The 21,155-nt window shown below is 40.7% G+C and overlaps 1 protein-coding gene across 2 annotated transcripts in view; it reads right to left on the bottom strand.

Moving 5' to 3' along the window:
- The window catches only part of LOC109855125 (T-box transcription factor TBX20-like), a 40,519-nt gene extending 30,234 nt beyond the window's left edge, over positions 1 to 10,285 (bottom strand). Inside the window, exon 1 of one of the 2 annotated variants that reach the window (XM_020428985.1) lies at positions 9,111 to 10,285. In XM_020428985.1, coding sequence (XP_020284574.1) covers positions 9,111 to 9,588 — 478 coding nt within the window. In that variant the 5' untranslated portion in view covers positions 9,589 to 10,285. The remainder of the gene's footprint in view (positions 1 to 9,110) is intronic. The other variant, XM_020428986.1, reaches the window with a different exon arrangement.
- Positions 10,286 to 21,155: the final 10,870 nt, after the last annotated feature.

The following is a 21,155-nucleotide window of genomic DNA, read 5'->3' as shown; positions in this document are numbered from 1 at the left end:
CTCGCGCGAACGAATTCATTAGAATCGCCAAATTGATGTCTTCACTTTGAGCAGCGTCAACACACGCTGCTTTGTAAACTGTGACTTTGTAAATTATGCTGACTGTAAATTAATGATTCAGCCAGAAATGTCGCAGGATATATTCAAAAATTAAAATATTAAATATATTAAAAAATATTAAAAAATTTATTATTAAAATTCTACAAGATATTTTAAGAATCGATTTTATCGCCGAGAAATATAAATTAATGCAATTAGGAATCACCAATGCAGCGTTTAACAGAACAAATGATTGTAAATACCTCCCAACGGAAGTCGACGTCTGCTCTCGCTAAAACAAGTTTACGAGCGAACGCGACGTTCGCGAATGAATTATGATCGTCACCGAAAATCCGAAATATTCTCGCGGTTGACAGAAACGCGCGTTTAACATCTTATGAGTCCGTGTAACATGACAACCTTCCGAGTCGCACGGTTTTAATTTAGCGTCCGCGTTAACGGGTCGTCCGCTCTAATAACGCGAAACAGTCCTGTGGGACCTTTTTCTCATCTCCGGGTCTAAATATCTAATTAAGATAGCGAAAAATAAATTAAAAACGATCTGCTAGATATTATTGGGGAAGAATTACGCCGACTCATCGATTCGTCATTAATGAAAAGTAAATTAGCCAGGCGTTGCATATCGCGCGCCACGCCGCGCGTGCAGAACAAGGACAGTTGCGGAAGTGTGGCGCGTTCTGCTCTGTGCAACGAGGTAAATCGGGTATTGACGCGCCGCATCTGATCGCGATAGGCGAAACGTCTTCGGATCGATCAATCAATCTGTCGACGGGTAATTAAAACCGGCACCTTGTTTGTTTCGTGAAACGTAAATTAATCTGAGCGTGACGCGGTGCGTTTCTTTCCCGGTTCGCCAAAGATGATGGTTCTTCTTTTGCGTCCGAGGATATAGGTACACAAAAAATTGATTACGCCATTCGACGCGATTCGACATCTCACTTCGCTCGCTAAACGATTTTGCGAAAAGAATAGAGTCAATGCAAATAACTACAATGGAGCTACTATAAAAAAAAAAATCTATTGTAGCAAATAAAATTGCTTTTCCATTCAGCCTATTATATTATTTAAATAATTCCCACTATAGTCCCATTATATCAGTCATTACATTAATCATCAAAGTATATATAAAGTAATTATAAAATTCTTGAGAGTGCTTTGTATATAAAAATACAAATCTTATAAAAACTTTCATAAAAGAGAGAGAGAGAGAGAGAGAGAGAGAGAGAGAGAGAGAGAAAGGACTTTGAATTCAGACTTTTTTAAATTATATACAATCTGTATTTTATCTTTGACGATCTGCTTGAAATATTCGACCGCGGTTACGAAACTTCTTTGCTTTAAATATGGAAATTGACAATGGTCAATAGATAAAACGCCGTCAGTCGAGGCGAACGAAGCCGCCAACGTGAAAACACAAAAGGAAACGCGATTGAGAAACACGCTGTATTCCTCTCGCGCATTTATGCACGTATATCTTCTCGATATCAGCGCGAAACGAGCGTCAGCATGGCAGGAAGGCGCTAACAAATGTCGTTCGCGCCTCGTATTTCAACCACTGTCATTTGTACGCTGCGCCGCGCTCTTGACAGAAGTAACGAAGTGACGATGACTTCGACAATTCCTTCGTTTTCTCTTCCTGCCCGCCTCTCGCTATTATAAAATTGAACCGCTCCTTTCCGCGGATTGTTTGTCGCAATCGTCGAGTCAATTCGAGCATCGCGCGTATATATCACGTGTGTCAGAAAACTGTGCGAAGTTGGCACTCCCATTTGCAAATTTTCATAAAATTGTGCGTTATTTGTTTGTCTATTTGTTTTGTTTTTGTATTTGTTCGTCCTTATTTATCCACGCCACGAAGATCGCTATATGACACAAATCCGATTACGTTATATCACTCCCATTTCTTTTATCTTTTAAATAATTCATAGACTCTCTTTATTACAACAAGCACAGTATCAAAGATAAAAAAAAAAAAAAGTACTCTATGATTTTCGAGCGCACAAACCGATCAGTTTTATTCGAATAAAAACCGCGGTATGTAATCGTGACCGAACGAAGCATATCGTTCAATGCTCGCCGGTGCTTTCCACAAACGGTTTCCGTAGCCTGGAAAATCGACCGATTGTCTGTCATTACCGGCAATTTGCAAAACTATCGGAACGTAGGAATGCGAATGTAATCTCGAGCTCCATCCACGCCTCTCTAATAAGCGCGTTCTTACGTTGCGTTTCGCCTCTCGAGAACAACGTTGTCGCTCGTCCATCACTGCGTAAACGTCTGTAATAAGTGTAATATCAATTGCAAACTTTTTTTTTCTAACAAACTGAACACAATACGAGCTGTATAGTTTTATATATGCTTTCGAAACTCTTGATAATCTATTTTTGGAAAACGTCTGTATCGTTATTTTACTTATTTACATAATTATTTTACACGGATGTTGTTTGAGAATGATTATGCGAAGAACCTAACACGCCTTGCACATATTCATACATCTTACAAAATAATTTTCAATTCTTGGCCAAGCTACAATATATAACAGTGATCAGAGATTAAGAAATATCAAAAGTATCTCGCGTAGCTGTTGATTGAGAATCGTTTCGCGACATTTCCACGACATTTGCACGGCATTTTGTACGCGAAAAAAATATAACTGCGAGATTATTCTGTTCACGTTTCACATTTAAATTGAAATATAGCTCGGACAAAGATCGAACGTATCCATGACAGTTTGCAATGAGATAAGTGTAAATCTTATACAATGAAATGTGCGTTGACGTCAACAAGGAGAAGCAGATTGTTGGGACCACCACGAAATAAAAGTATATAAACAACCGGAATTATAGAATCAATGTTACCCACACCCCGAACGAAAGGAGTGCCTCTGATTGTGAGTGTCATCGAAACCGATACTCGTCCGTGTCAACGATCGTTTAAGTGTCCAACATCGTGGACAAGGTGAGTAAACCACGGCGTCGAAAGTGGGACAACATGAATAAAAGACTGATAAAGATGAAACTAGATACATGGTATGCGTTTTTTGTAGCAGTCAACATCTTGTCTTTTTACATCTTAAACTACGGTTAACAAATAGATCTAAAATGGTAAAGAATTAATTAATTAGTAAATATGTAAACTCTCTCTTTGTTATTTGTCGCTTCATCAAAATATCTATATACAATTAAGAATAGCGTGAGAACTTTAAAAAATTGATTACAATTCAGAAATATGATAATAAAAAATATATTTGAAAAATAGAATTAAAAACATATATTTAAAACAACAATTTTAAATATTTATGCATTAATTTTGTTGATTTTTCAGATCTCAAAATATATATCAATGTATCTTTGTTCTTTCTTTAACAACATTTTTATTTCACAACAATTTGCCCTGCCACCTGTTCTCCGCTCAACCCGACCAATACGACCGGCCGTAACTTCGCGCTCGGCAAAGTAGCTTGCCGGTTAACTAAGTCATTGGCTATTTATTACGGTTGACACTCCGACGAAACCCAATATGTTCCCCGTGAAGCTTTTTTTTTTTATTTTGCCGAGTCGCAGCGCGCGACCGGCTCGCGAAAACGAGCTACCGTTTATTCCCGCGTATCCTGGGGTCCTCGGGGACGGTTTGGGAATTAACGCGCTGCCTGGACTCGCTTTGTTCGCGTCGTTCGCGAACCCGCTGAGTTTCAATCGAGAATTCGCAAGGCACCTGCACGTGAAAAAATAAAAGACCGGGAGGAAAGAGAGGGCTTGAGGACCTGCGATTACTCAAATCGGGTCTTTCTGGTTCCGCGAGCGTTATTCGCGATCGTCGACAAAATCGATTCGAAGAAACTCGACAACGTCAGTTTTATTAAAATCTTTCGCGGAATACTCATTCTTGTAGTTTCTCATCTCTACTTTTAGCAGCGCGTTCGACACGTTAATTAATATTGTATTTTTATTTTTTAGAGCCGGATATGAGAAATAATTTGTACTTGTGTTCTCATCAGATTGTTTTGTTTTCGCGAATAATTATTCGAAAAAACTCCCAGATCTGCGTCTTACGATTTACTCGATTATCATGGCCGCCGCATTGCGACTGCCCCAAGGACGTTCGCAACTATAAATTCGCTTCTGAATATACCATCCGTACGCGGTTTCTCAACAACAACGGAAAAAGTATGGCGACGTCCCAGATCTGAATTCGGTGATTATTTGCCGCCGGCCTCTCGGTTTGTATCGCGCACTCGTCGACCTCGAGCAAACTCAAACAAACTTCGAACATGCTGAGATAACAATGTTAAGCGCGTCCGATAGCGCGCCACGCTTAATTTTCAAGTTATGTCCGGTGTGAATACCGGTTTACCTTTGGTAACAGCGTAACACGTCGAATTTAACGCAAATGTGTGCTCGACGGCCGATAGTAAAAATAAATCTCGCCTAACGGCCGTCGATTTCGTCGTTCGATGACGCAGCGTGACACTCTCTTTCTCTTTTCTCGTTTTAATATCTTATTTAAATTTCTCGCCCGAACGGAAGAGAATCAAGGTGCGAAGGAAATCGTCGACGAACAAATGTGGCGTCAAGGTTCAACACCGTAGATTTGCATGACAATATACAGCCATGCTCCACAAGTCTTGTCTAGGAATGACACGTTACATTGTTTCTCACAAAATTTACAGTGACTGGTGAGTTCGATTGATTGTGAATAATTGCAAACATATATTTTACAAATTTATTCCCACATGGTTTCATCTATGTTTTAAAGTATGAATTTGACACGGGAAATGTGTCCAGAGTATAGTCTCTTACAATAGGAAAGAGACGTTTGTGTTAAATTGTAGTCGATAACTTAGGACAGAATTTACAATCACAATATGTTAACAATTGAACTAGAGTATTTGTTGCCTAAGATTCTTTTGTGTTTTTAACAACTTTTTGTGCGTTTAAAAACTTTACTTGTCAAAGTCCATTTTGTTCGACTTTTGTTCAATGAAAATTGATTGCGGTACAGAAAAGTTTTCGACAAGATTTTGCGTTATGACAAATTTCGCGGGATCACGGATTTACTTTACTCACTCGCACGTGCATATGTAAGTGCGTGCGTGCGTGCGTGCGTGTACATGTGTGTCTGTGTGTGTGCGCGCGCGCGGAAAGTGCCCGATTCATGCCGCCGTTTGCCGGAGTTTATTTGGGAATGGCGGCCCGTTTCCGTGGGTGAATTGCAGCGAGTCCGACCGTAAATTTCGCGCCGCATAGGATCTTCGTGGGCGATTATTCGCCGCGGGCGTCCAAGATACGCGATGATGAAACCGAACACCATCGAGTCTCGTTCGGACGTCTGGCTGAGCTTGGAGAGCCACGGTCGTTTCCAGAATTCCGATAGGGACACCTCACCTGGCAGGACCGAGAGCATACACGTCTGAGAGCGGGTTTTTCGGGCCTCACCTCTCAGCGCTGGGCCCATAATTACAGCTGTGTATTTTACTAGACACCGTCAAGGTGTCAATTATGTCCTTCCGGTAGCCATTACCGTACCAACGAGACGAATAGGATAATTTATTATCAAATCTCTAATGCTTCGTAATGAATAGCACGAAACATTTTTCTCTAAACATTTTGCCGCAAGTAGACAATATTAAAAAGTAATTGTTTTTAGCAGTGTTATATAATTATTTATATTACAGTAATTAGTATACTCAAACACGCATGTTTGACGATAAAGTATTCAAAATGTCGTAGTAACAATTTTCTTTCGTTTATAACCTCGGTATGTTGTTTGCTTTATCTGTTTGTTTTATCAGTTTCTTCACCTTTAAGAATGTATTGTTTTTATACATAACATAAATATGTATTATATGTATTTTTCTTAGATTATTCTCTATTATTGACTGATACGCATAGTGAATAGGATCACTCTCTGAAGATTGAGTATTGATAAACCTAAATTTGAGCGTTTCTAGTCACGACTCGGATCTTACAGGCGTGAGACGAGCGTTAAATAATTCATTAGCGTGACGGTAACAATTTATGATAGTCAGCGTCAAGCATCGAGCTCGAAGCACGAGTTGTTTCACTCGCCGTTTCGTTTAATGGATCCGCTCAAATCTCGACGCTGGCCGCGGTTAATCGAAATTTGTGATTCTAAGTAAAATACGCGCGTGACATATAACATTTTCAATTAAGCGCGACATGTGCTCCTGAATAATGCAACGTTTCCTTATCGCAGTGATAAATCTCGCTTGAGTTTTCTTGATCAATACCCAATGAAGTCTATTTCTATAGTAAATTACGGACAAAACTGTGTCGAGATTATCATTCAACTATCGCGATGTAAAAGCCAACAAATACGTGTGAATACAAATTGTTAGAATAGAAACGTATACTTTGCTCACATTTCTGAATCGATCATTTCGATAAGGTAACATGTGCTGGAGGTACATATAGAAAGCAGAACTGCTGAGAAAAAAAAATCTCACTATAACTGTTATATGAAACAACTTTTCTTATCTTTAATTTAAAAATCATATTCGAAGCTTGTACGCACATATAGTATATGTATTTTATATTCTTTCGGTTTTTATAATCCTGGTTTTATACAAAAGAAAGAGAGCGAGAGAAAAATTTATTTTAAATACCTATTAAATTCTTTCAAAATATAGTGTACAATTACACATAATGTACATTTTTTTTAAATAATGATAATAATCTGCTTACTATGTAGTAATTGCTGTGTATATTGAATAATTCTAATATGTATATTATGTTAAATCGATTTATCCTCAATTTACGAGATAGAACTATCCAAATGTGTGCGACAAAGATTACGAAGAGTGACTTCCTTAAGCAAATTCTCGCTTTGGACGCCTTTTTCGGTCGTTAAAAGAAACGAAAGTGACGGGTCATTATTCCGTTTCTCCGCAAAAACGATTCTCTTTCGTTCCCAGTACCGCGCTGAGGACTTGGTCGACCATTTATCTCGATAATGACAGTTCGGAACAATTTCTATATTAGAGGGCCTCATTAGAGCGCCGTGCCAGCTTGTAATTTTCTTCGTCGACATTTTTACATCGGCAAATGCGTGAATTAAAACGCAACGGCGAGTTCGTCGCGCCTCAAAACCCTTTTTTCATTGCGGGAATATCTTTTTTAATAAGCAAATATCCTACGCGAATACCGGCAGATGTACCTCGAGCACATAATAAAGTAGTAAAGCAATTTTTTTTTGAAAGTGATAATTTCTGTTGTATTTATTATATTGCGGTTAATTGTTTCAAATTGTAAATTCTCGTAAATTTTTTTCTATCGGTAATAACTTAATGATGTAATATTATAGTGTTTATGGAAATTGATGAATTTATAAATGTATATTTTAATATAAAGAGTGTATGCGTAACACGTAGAAAAACAGTGTATCGCAACAATTGTTACATAATTATTTTATCATCGATTTCGCGCTAATTATTGATGTGGCATTTCAAAGAGATGCTATCGGCGCGATATTATTCATGTTAAAATTTTTGCGATAACATCGAGTGAAATAGGGAGCTTTACACAGTTGACAATCGACGGCGGACAGATAATTATAGTCCAAGTTTCGACGTGCGTCATCGAGAGCAGCTTCCGGAATTAATATTTAATCGCGAGGAAAACGTCAAGACTGAGAAACTTCCCGCGCAATTCACGCCTCGTCGAAGAAACTTGTAATTTTGTTTCTCGACATTGATACACGTTTAATTCATTTTTTTTTTTTTTTCAAGGAGTAGTCTACGAATCATCTGTTCAAAAACTTTGATCGCGTGTGTTGATATACGTATATAGCGACAGTTTGAATATTAAATATATATATATATATATATATTTAATATACAATATATTTATATACAATATCAAAGTATCAAAACGCGCGGTGATCGTTAATGACCAAAAAATAATTGGCAAGTTTTTAACGGGACAATAAAAATAATGTGCCATGACGACGAACACGAAGATGGGAGGACGCAAGAATCGCGCGCGATAGACTGGCCGCTCCATTTTCGTCGGAAATAGCCGCATTAAACGTTATGGATGGCCGTACCGAAAGGGGTGAGCGATTTTTCTTCGAGTTAATGTGCCACGGCAAGAGGTGCGCCGCACATGAAGAGAATTATGACTCGCGCAATATCATACTGGAGCGCGACAATGAAGCGCTCACGAGAAAAACGATAACAATAAAGATAATAGTGTAACGAAGCTATTGCAGATCGCTATTAATGAGTACCGAAGTATTTTAGAAAAACAATGTGACCAAAGTAGAGAAACGAAATTTCACAACTGTCACAAAATGCGATGAATTGATAGATAATTGAGAAAATGATTGCGCATATTAATGTTTAGAACACGTGTAAAACAATTTGCGCTAAAAAAATAAATATTAAAATTAATTACATATAATACACATTTTGAGATTTTGATTTTTGATGTTCAAATTTTCGGGGAAGCTTTGTCTAATGATCTGCATTTCTCTTTAAAGCACTTTCTAGCAATAAGATAGAGTTGAAGCAACATAATAAGCAGGTAATTGACCGTTGATACAACTGACGTAAAATGTCAATTACGCTACTGTCCTTGCGAGCCAAGAGAACGACGTGAATTTATAGTACCAAACTACAACATTGTCAGAGAAACAAATGAGATCGAATTTAGAACAAACGACGCTAAAATTGTAACGTGCGTGATAATATTTAATACATGTTGGATACTGAAAGAACAAATTGCTCGTTTCATTTTACATGAAGAGTTACTGACTCATATTTTGTTAGGCGTCTCGTAAATCAAAATAAGACAATCAAGCTGTTTAATTAATTAAACGAAAGACATAATAAAATATACACGAAATTTAAGAGAATACTGATATCATCTCCATTGAATATATACATATCTATATAAATGAAAACATAATATAAAATAATACAAAAGAAATATACAGCATAAAAAAGAAAGAGAGACTCAAGGATGACGTTTCGTCTTTAGACAAGCATTGTCTGGATTGTTAAGATTTTTTTAGAAAGTTTCTTTACTCACCATGCTGATGCAACTTGCCACCGCCGACGGCCTGCTGCTGCGGATGTCTGTGAACATGTTGCTGTGCTTGTGGTTGCTGCTGTTGTTGTTGTTGTTGTTGTTGCATCTGCTGTTGACGCGAATCACGCGCCATAATCGCGGCGATGCTAAAGTCGGTCGCGCATTGTCGATTCGAGTTACAGTTATTATTGATATTATTGAGAAGACTGCTGTTCGGCGACGGGCTCGAGCTCTCGTCGCCGTCATCGCCAGCACATCCCGACAGTCCCGGTGGCACCGCAGGGGCGGCGGTGCCGTCGCTTTGCATCTTTCTGCCCAGGTAGAGGTGATGTCGAGATTCCTCGTCGTCCTCCTCGCTGCCGGCTCCTCCGGCACCACCGCCACCACCTCCGCCACCGCCACCGCCACTGCCGCCGAACGAGGTCAGTGTCAGTCCGTTTCTCTTCCGACCGGCGAGGCCTCGCGACTCCAGCAACATCACCTCGTTCGCTGCTTCTTCCTGGGCCACGTGGATTCTATTGAAGAACAACTAGTCGAGGCGAGTCTCGAAACCGATCGAGAGCTTTTCTTTGTCGTCACGTCGCTACAGACGTCGTGCGTTGCAAAAATATAAATGATCCTGATATTGATAATCGTTGTCCAGAAAACAATACCGGTCTTTAACCCGGATATGCCAGTACCTATAAAACAACATGTGCATTCTCGCCACCGTTCGCGAGAGTCAACTTCGATTTTTCGTCGTCAACATGCGTACACGAGAGAACAAGGCTGTGTGCGTGCGCTCACGTGCGCGTGTAAACGAATTCAAGCGGAGTTCTTCAAACGGATTGGTCGACCGTGTGTGTCACGTGACCAATAGAACATAGTCGGACAATCGAAACTAAATTGGGTCTTGTTAAAGTGTGCAACGTGATATATATGGAGCACAACACTAAAATAAATTAAATTGGCTATTTCTGACGTTTGATCATCAGGGTTATTAATTAAGGTTGCGAACACTCGCCAAAAAATGATCGAATAGACACATCGAATAGACACTCAACAAACTTGAAGGCGCGCGGAAATACAGTTGCTTTACTGTCTTCGCGCGCGAAAAGGTGAGTCGCTTGATGTATCGTTTGGGTCGCACGAACGGAACGCAGCGCGGGTAGTGCCAAGGTACAACCAACCGACCGGTTGCCCGACAGACTGACCCGCGCCACCGCCGGTCGCCTCTTCGTTTCGGCCCCCATCCCCCACGCGATCTCGGGCTTCGGGCTCGGCAACATAGACGAGCCAGAGGAACGGTGGAACATGAGTGAGAGCGAGAGGATAGGATATCGGGCCGAGCATCCACGGGTGTCGGTAGGCGGTTCAACCACACGCTCCTCCTACGGAATCAGCACCCAGCTCCGCCCGCGTATTCCCTCACTTCGAGGTTCGGCCGAACATTATTACCGCAGCTGTTCTTTCTCTCACCTTCTGCGTTTGTCTCTCTCGCGTCTATGTCAGACCGAAACTGCCAACCGGGAGCCGACGATACATACAAACATTGCTCGCACGTCCACAGGAGGAGTTTCTCCCGGTCAGCCGGTGGTGGTCGTCGCCGTCGTCGTCCTCGTCCTCGTCGTCTTCGTCATCATCGTCGTCGTCATTGTAGTTGTCTCTGCTCAGAGCCAGTTGTCCCTCTTCGTCGCACATCGGAGCTTTTTTCACGCCGTTTATCCTCTTCTTTTCTCCTGCGCGTCCTTGTCCCTTCCTCCTCACGCCTACTTCCTTTTGCCCTCCTCTCCTGCCACCCCTCCCAGATCTGCCTGCCCACCCCGCTCCGCCTGTCGCGCTCGCGCGCTCGACGTCCACACGTACACGGGATCGAAGTAGGGTGGTATTATGGTCTCGTACGCGCCATCCAGCCACGGCAGCTGCCATTTTTTCTTACGAGAGGGGGGCAATTGCTGACAGAAACCGCTTTCCTCCGCGCTAGTATACGCTACGATTCTCGTCTCTCTTCCTCCTTTGCGCTCTCTCTGTTCGTTCTCCTGTTCGATCTCTCTCTTACACTTTGCTGTTCTCTCGAGCGCAATTTATTGTTTTACTGGCGGAGCTTTAAACACGGCCGAGCGACGGCGGCAGTGTCGGTGGCGGCGTCAGAGTCAGCGACGGCCGCGGCTAACGCAGGTGGGTGGTTAGCTTGCTGCTGGCTGGGCGGGTGGGTGTTGGTTGGGTTTGGCTAGGTTCGTTCGCTGTCGAGAGGGGGCGTGGGAGTACATCGTCGTACATTTCTCTGGGAAATCCCGTCAACGTCTACTATCGCGGATATGCTACACTTCGCTGATCACGCTCTTATTATTCTCTCGATCCCGTCTTTTCATATTTTCTATCTTTCGAATCTTTCTCGCTTGATCTGATCGACGCCTTTCAATATTTATGAATATTTTTTCTCGTAAATGTCGCACTGCACTTGAAAATTTCGCAATAATCAGTGTATTAATTTTTATATTCTATTTGTATATAAGAGAAGGAAGTCGATTATTAGAAATAAAATTTTTGCTGATCTTTGAACCGTTGATCCATGGAGGATTTACGTCTAAATCAACGAGAAAATCCTCAAAATCTTCTTTTATTCCGTTTCTTTACGATTCGGCGAGCTATTATCATCGTTATTGCCATTTGTCGAGGAACCGGAAAGTACGCGTGCGCCAGCAGCTGCAATACCGAACTACTTTTTCCGCTGGGCGATTCTCCGACAGAAGTATTACGGTCGAAATAGCGTTATCCTCGGCCGGAACGAGCGTTGAAGATGAATGGGGGTTGAAGTCCGCTTACCCTGCATCACCGGCGCTTTTTCGTCTCTTTCTCTTTCTTTTTCTCTCTCTCTTTCTCTCTCTCTCTCTCCTTTTTTTCTCTTTCTCTTTTTCTCTCCGAGATATTATTTCGTCGAATATCTCGCGAGTCGTTTCGAACGCCAGCATTTTGCTGGAGATAAGTCTCACTTTAACTGGTTCGGATTTCTATAAAAAAAAAAAAGCAACTCTCTAAATTCGCTGAATTCTTACACAAAAAGCAACGCGATTGCATTTCTTCCTATTGCGAGTGAATTATTAGTTACAATAATAGAATCGGTAAAAAGAAAACGGTGCGAGAACGCTGATCGCGACGAGTGCGCGAAATAATTAACGTCGCGCTATGACGATACGAGGCGGTTAACGAAGAGAAGCGGCGTGTTCAAAAATAAAAAGGTTTCGGCACGCAGGAGAAGGCATATTACCCCGGATATTATTATAATAAAGCAGGAAATTACCCTCCCCCTCTCCCTCTTGCTCGTGTGATAAACGCGCGGGTAGCGATGCGGCCTCGTAAATTATATCATCAGCGGATTATCGTAATTACACAGCGCAGCATATATCGCGTTGAGAAACATCGCGCAATGCCGCCGTGTTGTTGTCGTTACCGACAACGCCGCTGCAGTAAAAGAGAGGGAGGGTTGAAAATCTCGCGATTCGCGCGGCGCGTTGTATTATTATCCCGCGGGTGGTAAGCGTAATCGTTCGCGCACAAATTGCGAGCCGTGTGCGAAACAGTTAATCGAGGCGTGACGCGATTCGGCGGCGCGATATATTTATGCGCGCGATCGGATATCGATCCCCGCATTTATCCCCGTTTGCGTTCCGGAAGCGCTCTCGGTTATCGTGTTATCGGGCCTGACTTTCGGCAAAACTGCGCTCAATTCACGCGCGCGGTCACGTCTGTGGCCCGATCGAGTTAATTCAATTAATCGATTCAACGCACACGGCGGACGGGAGAATTGCTAATTTTATTGCACGCAAAAGCGCGAGAATAAAACTTTAAAACTGTTTGTTAACAATCTGACAATAAAAGTTTCTATGAATATTAGACTTTTATTGACAATTAAATTGAATAAACTTTACAGAAAGATTAACACTAATTAATTATATAAAAAAATATATGTATCCCATTATTTGTATATACTTTTAAATTAATTCGACTAAATTTCTCCAAATTTAAACGTCAAATATAAATTAAAGTAAAATTGCGAATGTAATTAAACGCAATAGGATTCGTTTTCTGTTTAGCACACAGTAGAGAGACCACACTCTACGCCATGTTTTCTTTAACAAAGTCTTTCGATTTAATTATTGCCAAACCGCAACAAAGAATATAGCGTTACTCGACTCGCAATTAGCATACTTAGTATGCCATGCTATGGAACACGTGCCGGGTCAAATCGACGCAAACCAAAGCCTGCCACGCCGATTCCGCGATCCGATCTTCGCGAACGCCGGTAATTAGAGATGCCTCCGAGAGGCAAACGCGCGACCGGTGTCAATTAGCGATGGTAACGACGTGAGCGGTTAACTAATTACATATTACATGCGAGGTATGTACTTTTACGTCCGCCAAACGCGATCCGCGCCATGATCAAGATTGGACTTTAATTAATTATTCACGTAATTCCCAGCCTTTCGTGACGCAACTACTGTATTTTCTTTGCATCGGCGATTAACGCCTGTAATCGGGGTCGTCATTTTAAATTGATGAGCTTGTAAAATTATTCATAAAAATTCACAAAAACATTGTTACCTACAAATTTCTTTTCTTTCGTATATTTTTGTATGTTTATACTATATTCTCACGCGCGCGTCTAACTTTTCGGCAAGTTATAATTTCATGTACGCTTGTCCGTCAAACGTTTACGCTACCATGTAGGCCGGGTGCATAAACGCGGCGTCTTGCGAGCTTCTAAAAAGTTACGCCTCGGCTTGTATCAAAGAGAATGTACCGCGCCGCTTCCGGTCGTTCGGCTCTTCCGCCCACCGCCACGCGGCTTTTTCGTCCGGAATAATCTACCGCCACCACAACGACGGTTATTGCCTGCATTACGATCAGGTGAACCCGTTTAATACTCGTAGACCAGCGAAAACCACTTCAAAGAACCGCGTCGGAACAGACGTGGCTCGACACGACCTTTGTGACTTTATGTATCTTCAACGCTCATGCAAAGAATAAAAAAGATCCTCCTCGACCTCGGCACGATGCCATAAGCAAGCGGTAAATCTTGTCGACGATTGGATAGTGAAAATTCAGTTTACAATATCCTCGAGTTTTTCCTCGAGAGAATATTTAAGAAATAACAAATGTGTTAATTTATTTTGGTATATAACATACTTAGATTGAAGAATAAAATATGTGATGTGTTTAAAAAAATGGCAAAAATCTTAATATGTCGTACGTAGATGTAGAAATTGCTCAAAATTGCACATATACATGTAAAATAAATGAGTGGCGCATAAATCAAGCGAGGACTCAGCAGATCGTATAATAGCGAAAAGTTATTTCCTAACGACGATTGCTGAGCGCGAATCAATTTTGCGAGATCGATATGATCGTGAAACGCGGTATTAATCGGTGCAGCACAAAATGGCTATAACAATAATTGCTCGTTTCACGGCATGTTCGTGCGAATATAAATCGCGCTACACGTCTAGATACGATATGTAGACTCGCGAAACATTAATCTACATACACGACGGTATTATATTCGTGCGTATAAAACGTGTCTCTGCTGTAGACTGTATAAAAATCTCGTGTAATTTTGAGTATGCAATTGTCTGCCTGACGTTTAAACATGAACAGATCATATGTACACTTTGATTTCCTCGGACTTTATTATCTACAGCCGAAAGAAAAAAAATTGTGGGTTTAGACATCTAGACTGTGTTCGGTATACTTAGGCTGTATATTTAGATCAAAAATATCATAGATTATATTATTTAAGAAATGAACATCTTACCTATGTTATAATTATTACACACTTTGACGTGATGGATTAATATTTTATTTTTTCAATTGAATTGAATAAAACAGTTTTATTTAACGAGTTATCAATAAGTCAATCTTTATCGCTAATTCTGAAGAATTGATACTTAAGAATAAGAATAATCCGTTCCACTATGTACGAGTTTGTAAATTTTAATAAAAATTTATTAATTTACGCAAAAGAGAGAGAGAGAGAGAGAGAGAGAGAATGATTTTATTAAATTGTATATATACTTATATATGTGTATAATTATACATATTATATCGTATATCTACACACAAACACACAAGTGTTTATTGATTACGCGATCTCGAACAAAAGATTCGAAAGCGATTCGATCACGTCAAAGTACTAATCTCTTAACAGGAGGTCCTGTCAATAAAAAGTGTCTCAAATCGGTCAATCACACAAGGATAGGCGTTTCTTTCTCTCGGCTCATCCGCCGATGAACTTCCCAATGAACTTTCGGGATTGCCACGGGCAATCGACGGGGTTGCTGCTTCGTTTGGGGAAGCCCATGTAATCTGCTTAGCTCTGACGCTGATCCGGACAAATCGCTGCGCGGTTACGCGGCACTTATTCCCGTCTTTCGTTGCTACTTTGCTCTCTCGTCCTCTGTTACGAGCCTGTCCGTGCATTTCGAACCCCGTACGAATCCGATCGATGAGAGTCACGACCACTGAGTCTGATAAAAAATGCATCACGTCGATCTTATAACGCTGCGGTAGACGCGCCGATTGTAATAGACTTTCAAAGAAATCACCCACTATACGTTATGCGCGAACAAATGTTAATTTGATGTTATGTATTCTCCAAATGCAAAATTTTTTTTATTTACTTCGTTAATAAGCACGAAATAAACTTAAACAAAATGTCAACTGTCTTGGCAACTACGAGCGGTTGATGCTTTTCTTTTAAGGTGTATTTTAGAAATATCAGTGCGCGATAAGGACGGCGATGCTCGCACGGTAATAATGATGGTGCTATTAAGTACCGTCCGTGTCATTAAGGTAAGTACTCTTTACCTTTCCTTACCATTTTTATTCTCATCAACCGTGACGCACAAAGTAACCACGGTTTTGCGAGTATATCTTCGCAATATTATCTCTCAAGATAACACATCACCTTCGCAAAAAACATTGGCTTTTCAGTGAAATACTTTGCTAATCGAGAATTTTCGCGGCGAAATAATATGACCTTTTCTTATTTTAATTGCGTACGCTTTTATGCACATTTTTCGTAACTAAAATAAAAAAAGTTTCACATTTCAATAAATTTGCTTGAAGTAAAAAGTTATTTTTTTAAATTTTATAAGGAAAAAAATGAATAAAAACTGTTAAGTAATAAGATTAGCAATATATTAGATCTTATATTTCTTATGATTCTCGATACAAAATATCTTGTAAAAATTACTGATGTAAAATCAGTTCAGTTGAGTTGAAAATGACAGCAATCAGTAAAATAGCGCGTTTAAGGATTGTAAAGCAATTTCTTAAAAGAGAAGCAAAGAGAGAGAGAGAGAACGTGTCGTGACAAAGGACCATTGTCCATATCCTCCAAGCATGATTGACATCTGTTGTACAACGAAACTCGGACGACTCCGAAAGTAGCTCGGTTAGGCTTGCGGTTTTGGCGAGCGCAGTCGTACCCGTTTATGTCGGCTTATAACGCCGACCACGTGGCAGTCGTAGCGCGATATTTAATATCACAAAACGAGAGAACAACGATCGGAGTCGGGACTGAGAACCAAACAAGATCACGTGACGGCTCGCAACGTGCCAAACAACGAAACCTTTGACGGCTGCCGACTTTGCTGCAAACAGACGAAAATATATAAAGGAGAAGGTGGTAATGTGACATGGCCAATGTGAATATATCTTTGTTATCAGATGACGAATTCTAGTGATCACTCTCGTGAAATCAATAATGCAAGTGTCCAATGTGACAGTGAAAAAGCTAATTCTAAACAATAAGAGATTTTTTGAAAAAATATATAAAATTCGAAAATAGAGTTCAATAATAAAAATATAAAAACTATTTTAAGAAATCAAGTATAGAACAATTTACGCGCGGATCAACAAGTCGAACATTCATAACTTTGTAGATTCGAGAATACTTTTTTGATTGTGGCACATAATAGTGAGAGACAATTTCTTCTGTTTGTTCGCTATTTTGAGGCTCGTTGTACCGAGATTTGAGTGTAATTTGATTTTCTTTGTGTCGGCAGACAGACGCACGCCTCGTTGCCCCCTCGGTCGTCATGGCGACCATCTCGAAAAGACAGCGGCTTAATTAAAAGCTGATTCGTTCTCCACCTTGCCAATTTTCTTAGCGCTTGAAACCACTTAATCGCCCGACCGCAGAAGTGCCACCAATTTGCCGGGTATATAGCGCGTCTGTTCGAAGATTCTCGAGGGATGGAAGACTGTAGGGAAGGATAGGCGGGAAGAAAAGAAGGAAAGAGCCGAAAGAAACGAAAAGATAGCAGTTGGCACTCAGAGCCTTCAAGGTAATTCCGATATCAATCCAGAAGAGCACGAACATTCATCAAATCGCGGTTGCCTAAGTCCTTCCAGCTACCAAACTTCCCAAACTTTTTGCACAAAGCTTCTTTATTAGCGAATTTACTATCGTTTCAGTTAATTAACTGTCCGATAAAAACCGCACAAGAACATTCACGTGTAAACGTTTCTACCGTCAATTCAATTATTTTTTTTTTTTTTAAGTTTACCGGTAATCGTTTATATTTCTTTTTAACAATTTTTTTCACAATATTCGTTATTATTATCAAATTTAGATCAGAATAGCGCTCTCACAATCAAAATTCCATCACGAAGAGTGAAGGAGAAGCCGCGTCGTTTTTCCGAGATACATATGCACACCGACAGCGACGAGCGAGTTTTTCGAATCTCGTTGGCTGAGTAATCTCGCGCTGCGTTCCGCGTATTATTTCGCTACGAAATTGGTCGCTTTTTGTCCCGGTTTCGGCGCGGACAAGCAAAGAGAACGATGGACGAAAGAAAGAGCGGAGAGAAGAGAAATAGAGAAAGAGGGAAAAGAGAAAGAGAACCAAGGTCCGAAGGAGCGTTATCCCCCGGGATGAATATGATGTAAATAAATGACGAGCTGCCCTTAAGGAAGTGGATATAAGAGTGGGGGTAAGAAGTGTTATGAAACATAATTAGCGGCCGCCGCCACTGACTCGCGATGATTACAGGGCGGTGAAGCGAAAGTCGTATGGCGCGCGATGGCGTCGAAGAGAGGGAGCCGGGATAGGTTTCCTGGGCTACGAGAGAGCTGCTACCTTCTTGCCTTCTCTCTTGCTGCGCGAGAGCGAACAGCCGCAGCCGACACATGCATACAAAACTTTACACCCACGTGAGGGAATATCGCAGCGCATGCACCCGTATACACATGTATATACACGCGCGGATTTGCACGTGAAACACGTCGGCCGTTTGTGTGTTGGCTTAACCACTGGCGCCGGAATAATTCGCAACTCTTGAAAGACGGTTATTTTTAAGATTCCTTCGCGTTTTATTTTCTGTTTCAAACATTCGACTCGTTGACTTCAATAGTAAACGGTATTTCGACTTAAACGCTTTTTTGCATTACCCTCCGTAAAATAATACTGAAATATTGTACGCAAACCGAAAGAAATTTGAAAAAAGGTTTTGCTTTAAACGTGTAATTTTGTCGATTTTTTAATAGAATACTTTTTGATTCCGCAAATCAGTTAGATCTGCAAGAATAATTTTGTTTTATATCTTGCGCTTTCTTTTTAATTATATCTTCTAATTTTATCCTTGCAATACCCCTAACTGAAATTGTTTGACAGTAAAGAGTCTAAGATAGTTGCGAAATTTGTCATTTGCAACCTTAATCATTAATCTTATCTGTCTGGACATCTAATAAAGTCTCGAATTCTATCGATATTCTTCTTATACGATATCTCTCTCAGTCTTTATAAATATATTATATTGACCCAATCCTGACCAAAAGTTACATTATATAATCTGTCGATTATTAGATTTTAACAATAGCCCTATTTGCGATTATCAATCGCAATCAGTCAAACGCGTCTAGACGTTCAATTATACTTCAACTATCTCAAAATTATTTACGTTACTATAAAGACACGCGTCTGCTTTTTCAATTCCGCGAGAATATTCTACAGAAAATACGCGGACTACGCCATTGCGCGGTCGCATGGTGTGTACATACGTACGTATGTACGTGAGCTTAATGGTCGTCGGGTATAGTAATTGGTACCGATGCTCTATGAGCCGGTGTGTCGGGTCGGTAGGTGGGCGGATCCTCGATCTTTTTACGGGTTTAATGATCGACCGTTGAAAACGAACGAGTACGCGACTGAGTCCTTCGTTTTCTTCTTGTCAGAGTAGATCAAAACTTGTCATCCTGATGGAAGAACGTGATTGAAGCTGTCTCTACTGTAATTTAATTATAATGTGAACCGCCGAAGGAGATAAAATAAAAGATTATATTTTGATAGCAAAATATTTTAGTTCAAAGGTTCATAACGTCAATAAACAGAAATTCGTTACGTCAGAATAATGACGTAGATAATGCCAGTTGTAAGAAAAAAGCGTTCCGCATCACGTAGGATTAAAAGAGAAAGTAAAATTAAAGCTAGGGAGGGATCCGCACCCTCGTCGAGAATCTTATCAGAATCGCTGGCAGTCATTATCGTAAGGAAGAGAAAGAAAAGAAAGTCTGATGGTCGCGAGAGGATCGATTAAGCTAAAAGAGACTCGGAGGTCGACTCCGCGATGTACCTAATTTATTGTCAGCCGTTCTCCATAACGTTTATGGCAACCTGGAGGAGCGTCCTGCAGGGGATCGTCCTGCGTCCTGACGTGCCGCTTTTCCGGAAAAGTATCCTTACAAATTTTTACGGTGCCCCGCGAAATAACTCCGCGGCTTTCCACCGAAGGGAAGTTGTTTAAGAGCGTCTTATTCGAGGGGGGTAAAAGGCGCGTTACGGTTTCCGAGAGGCTACGCCGACTTTGATCTGAAATTGCCGGGCTAAGTGACTGCACCTGCAGAATGGTGTATGAAATTTTTATGCAAATTTAGGTGCGCGATGTAGGCCACCGGTATAAATAAAGCGGCGCGCTTTTGTGGCCGGAATACACCCGTGGGGAAATTTCCAGAGGAGGGCCCGAAGCGATGCGCCGCGTTTACGATCGTCCAAGGAGCGAGAGGGCGGACGGTATAAGAGGTGGATGATGATAATAGCTGAACGAGCCCTCTGATGTACTCGAAGAGTTTCGCTGAGCAAGAAGCGATGTCGGCAAATGGATTGAAAATTCAAGATGTGTTTGAAGTATAATCCCGAATTAAAACACCAAAGTATAATAACATTTCTGAAATTGTTAAACCATTTTAACAGAAGATAGATAAATGTCAAAATTGTAAATTTCAAAAGTTTGTGAGACATGTGTAAAGAAACTTATTTTTCAACAAGTAAAAAATAAAATCGTGAAATCTGACGACTTCGTGCATTTCATAATTCAAATATCATGAAAAACAGATTCGGAAAGTCAAAGATGTATACTTTAGAATGGCATATGAATCTAGCCGGTGGAATAATAAATTGAAAGGACTGCGCGCGAGAAAGCTACTCAGACCACCTCCTTCTTAAACCTGACATCCCTTTTCACCCGCGTCGCGGAATATCCGGTATATCGTGGGATATTCGGCGACATATGTGTATGTGCACGGAGAGGCAATATGCAGAGAGAAACGAGAACACGAAACATACCAAAAGGTACGTGGAATAGAGTAAAGCTCAATTCACACTTGCGATGTAAGTGCCATAGAAAAACGTCGCCGTTTATTTTTATTAATAAATGATCGTTTAGAAGAGAAGAAAGAGAGAGAACTTGATCAAAAGATAAAATATTTCTATTAAACAACTTACTTTATCAAAATACACAAACATATTATCTTATTCAAGTTCTATTTTAACGTATCATGTAAAAATTCTAGAAGCCCTTAGTTTTGTGTAATGCGATTACAACTAATAAACGTATAAATGAGAAGAAATTCAGAAAAATTTAAATGTCACAGTAGTTACAGTGTCGTAAGTGCGAATGGGCCTTAAGGCGGCAGCATGGCGATATAGTCCGGCCACAGCTTGTGGGGATGCGAGCCCGAGGCGCACCCCACGAATGTTAACGCGCCGCATTAGCCCGGTATTGGTT

The sequence above is a fragment of the Pseudomyrmex gracilis genome, unplaced genomic scaffold (assembly GCF_002006095.1).
Source record: "Pseudomyrmex gracilis isolate BER0280 unplaced genomic scaffold, ASM200609v1 scaffold_81, whole genome shotgun sequence".
Classification (NCBI taxonomy): domain Eukaryota; kingdom Metazoa; phylum Arthropoda; class Insecta; order Hymenoptera; family Formicidae; genus Pseudomyrmex; species Pseudomyrmex gracilis.
The sequence above is the reverse complement of the archived record's forward strand: the minus strand, read 5'-3'. Positions and strand labels throughout refer to the sequence as shown.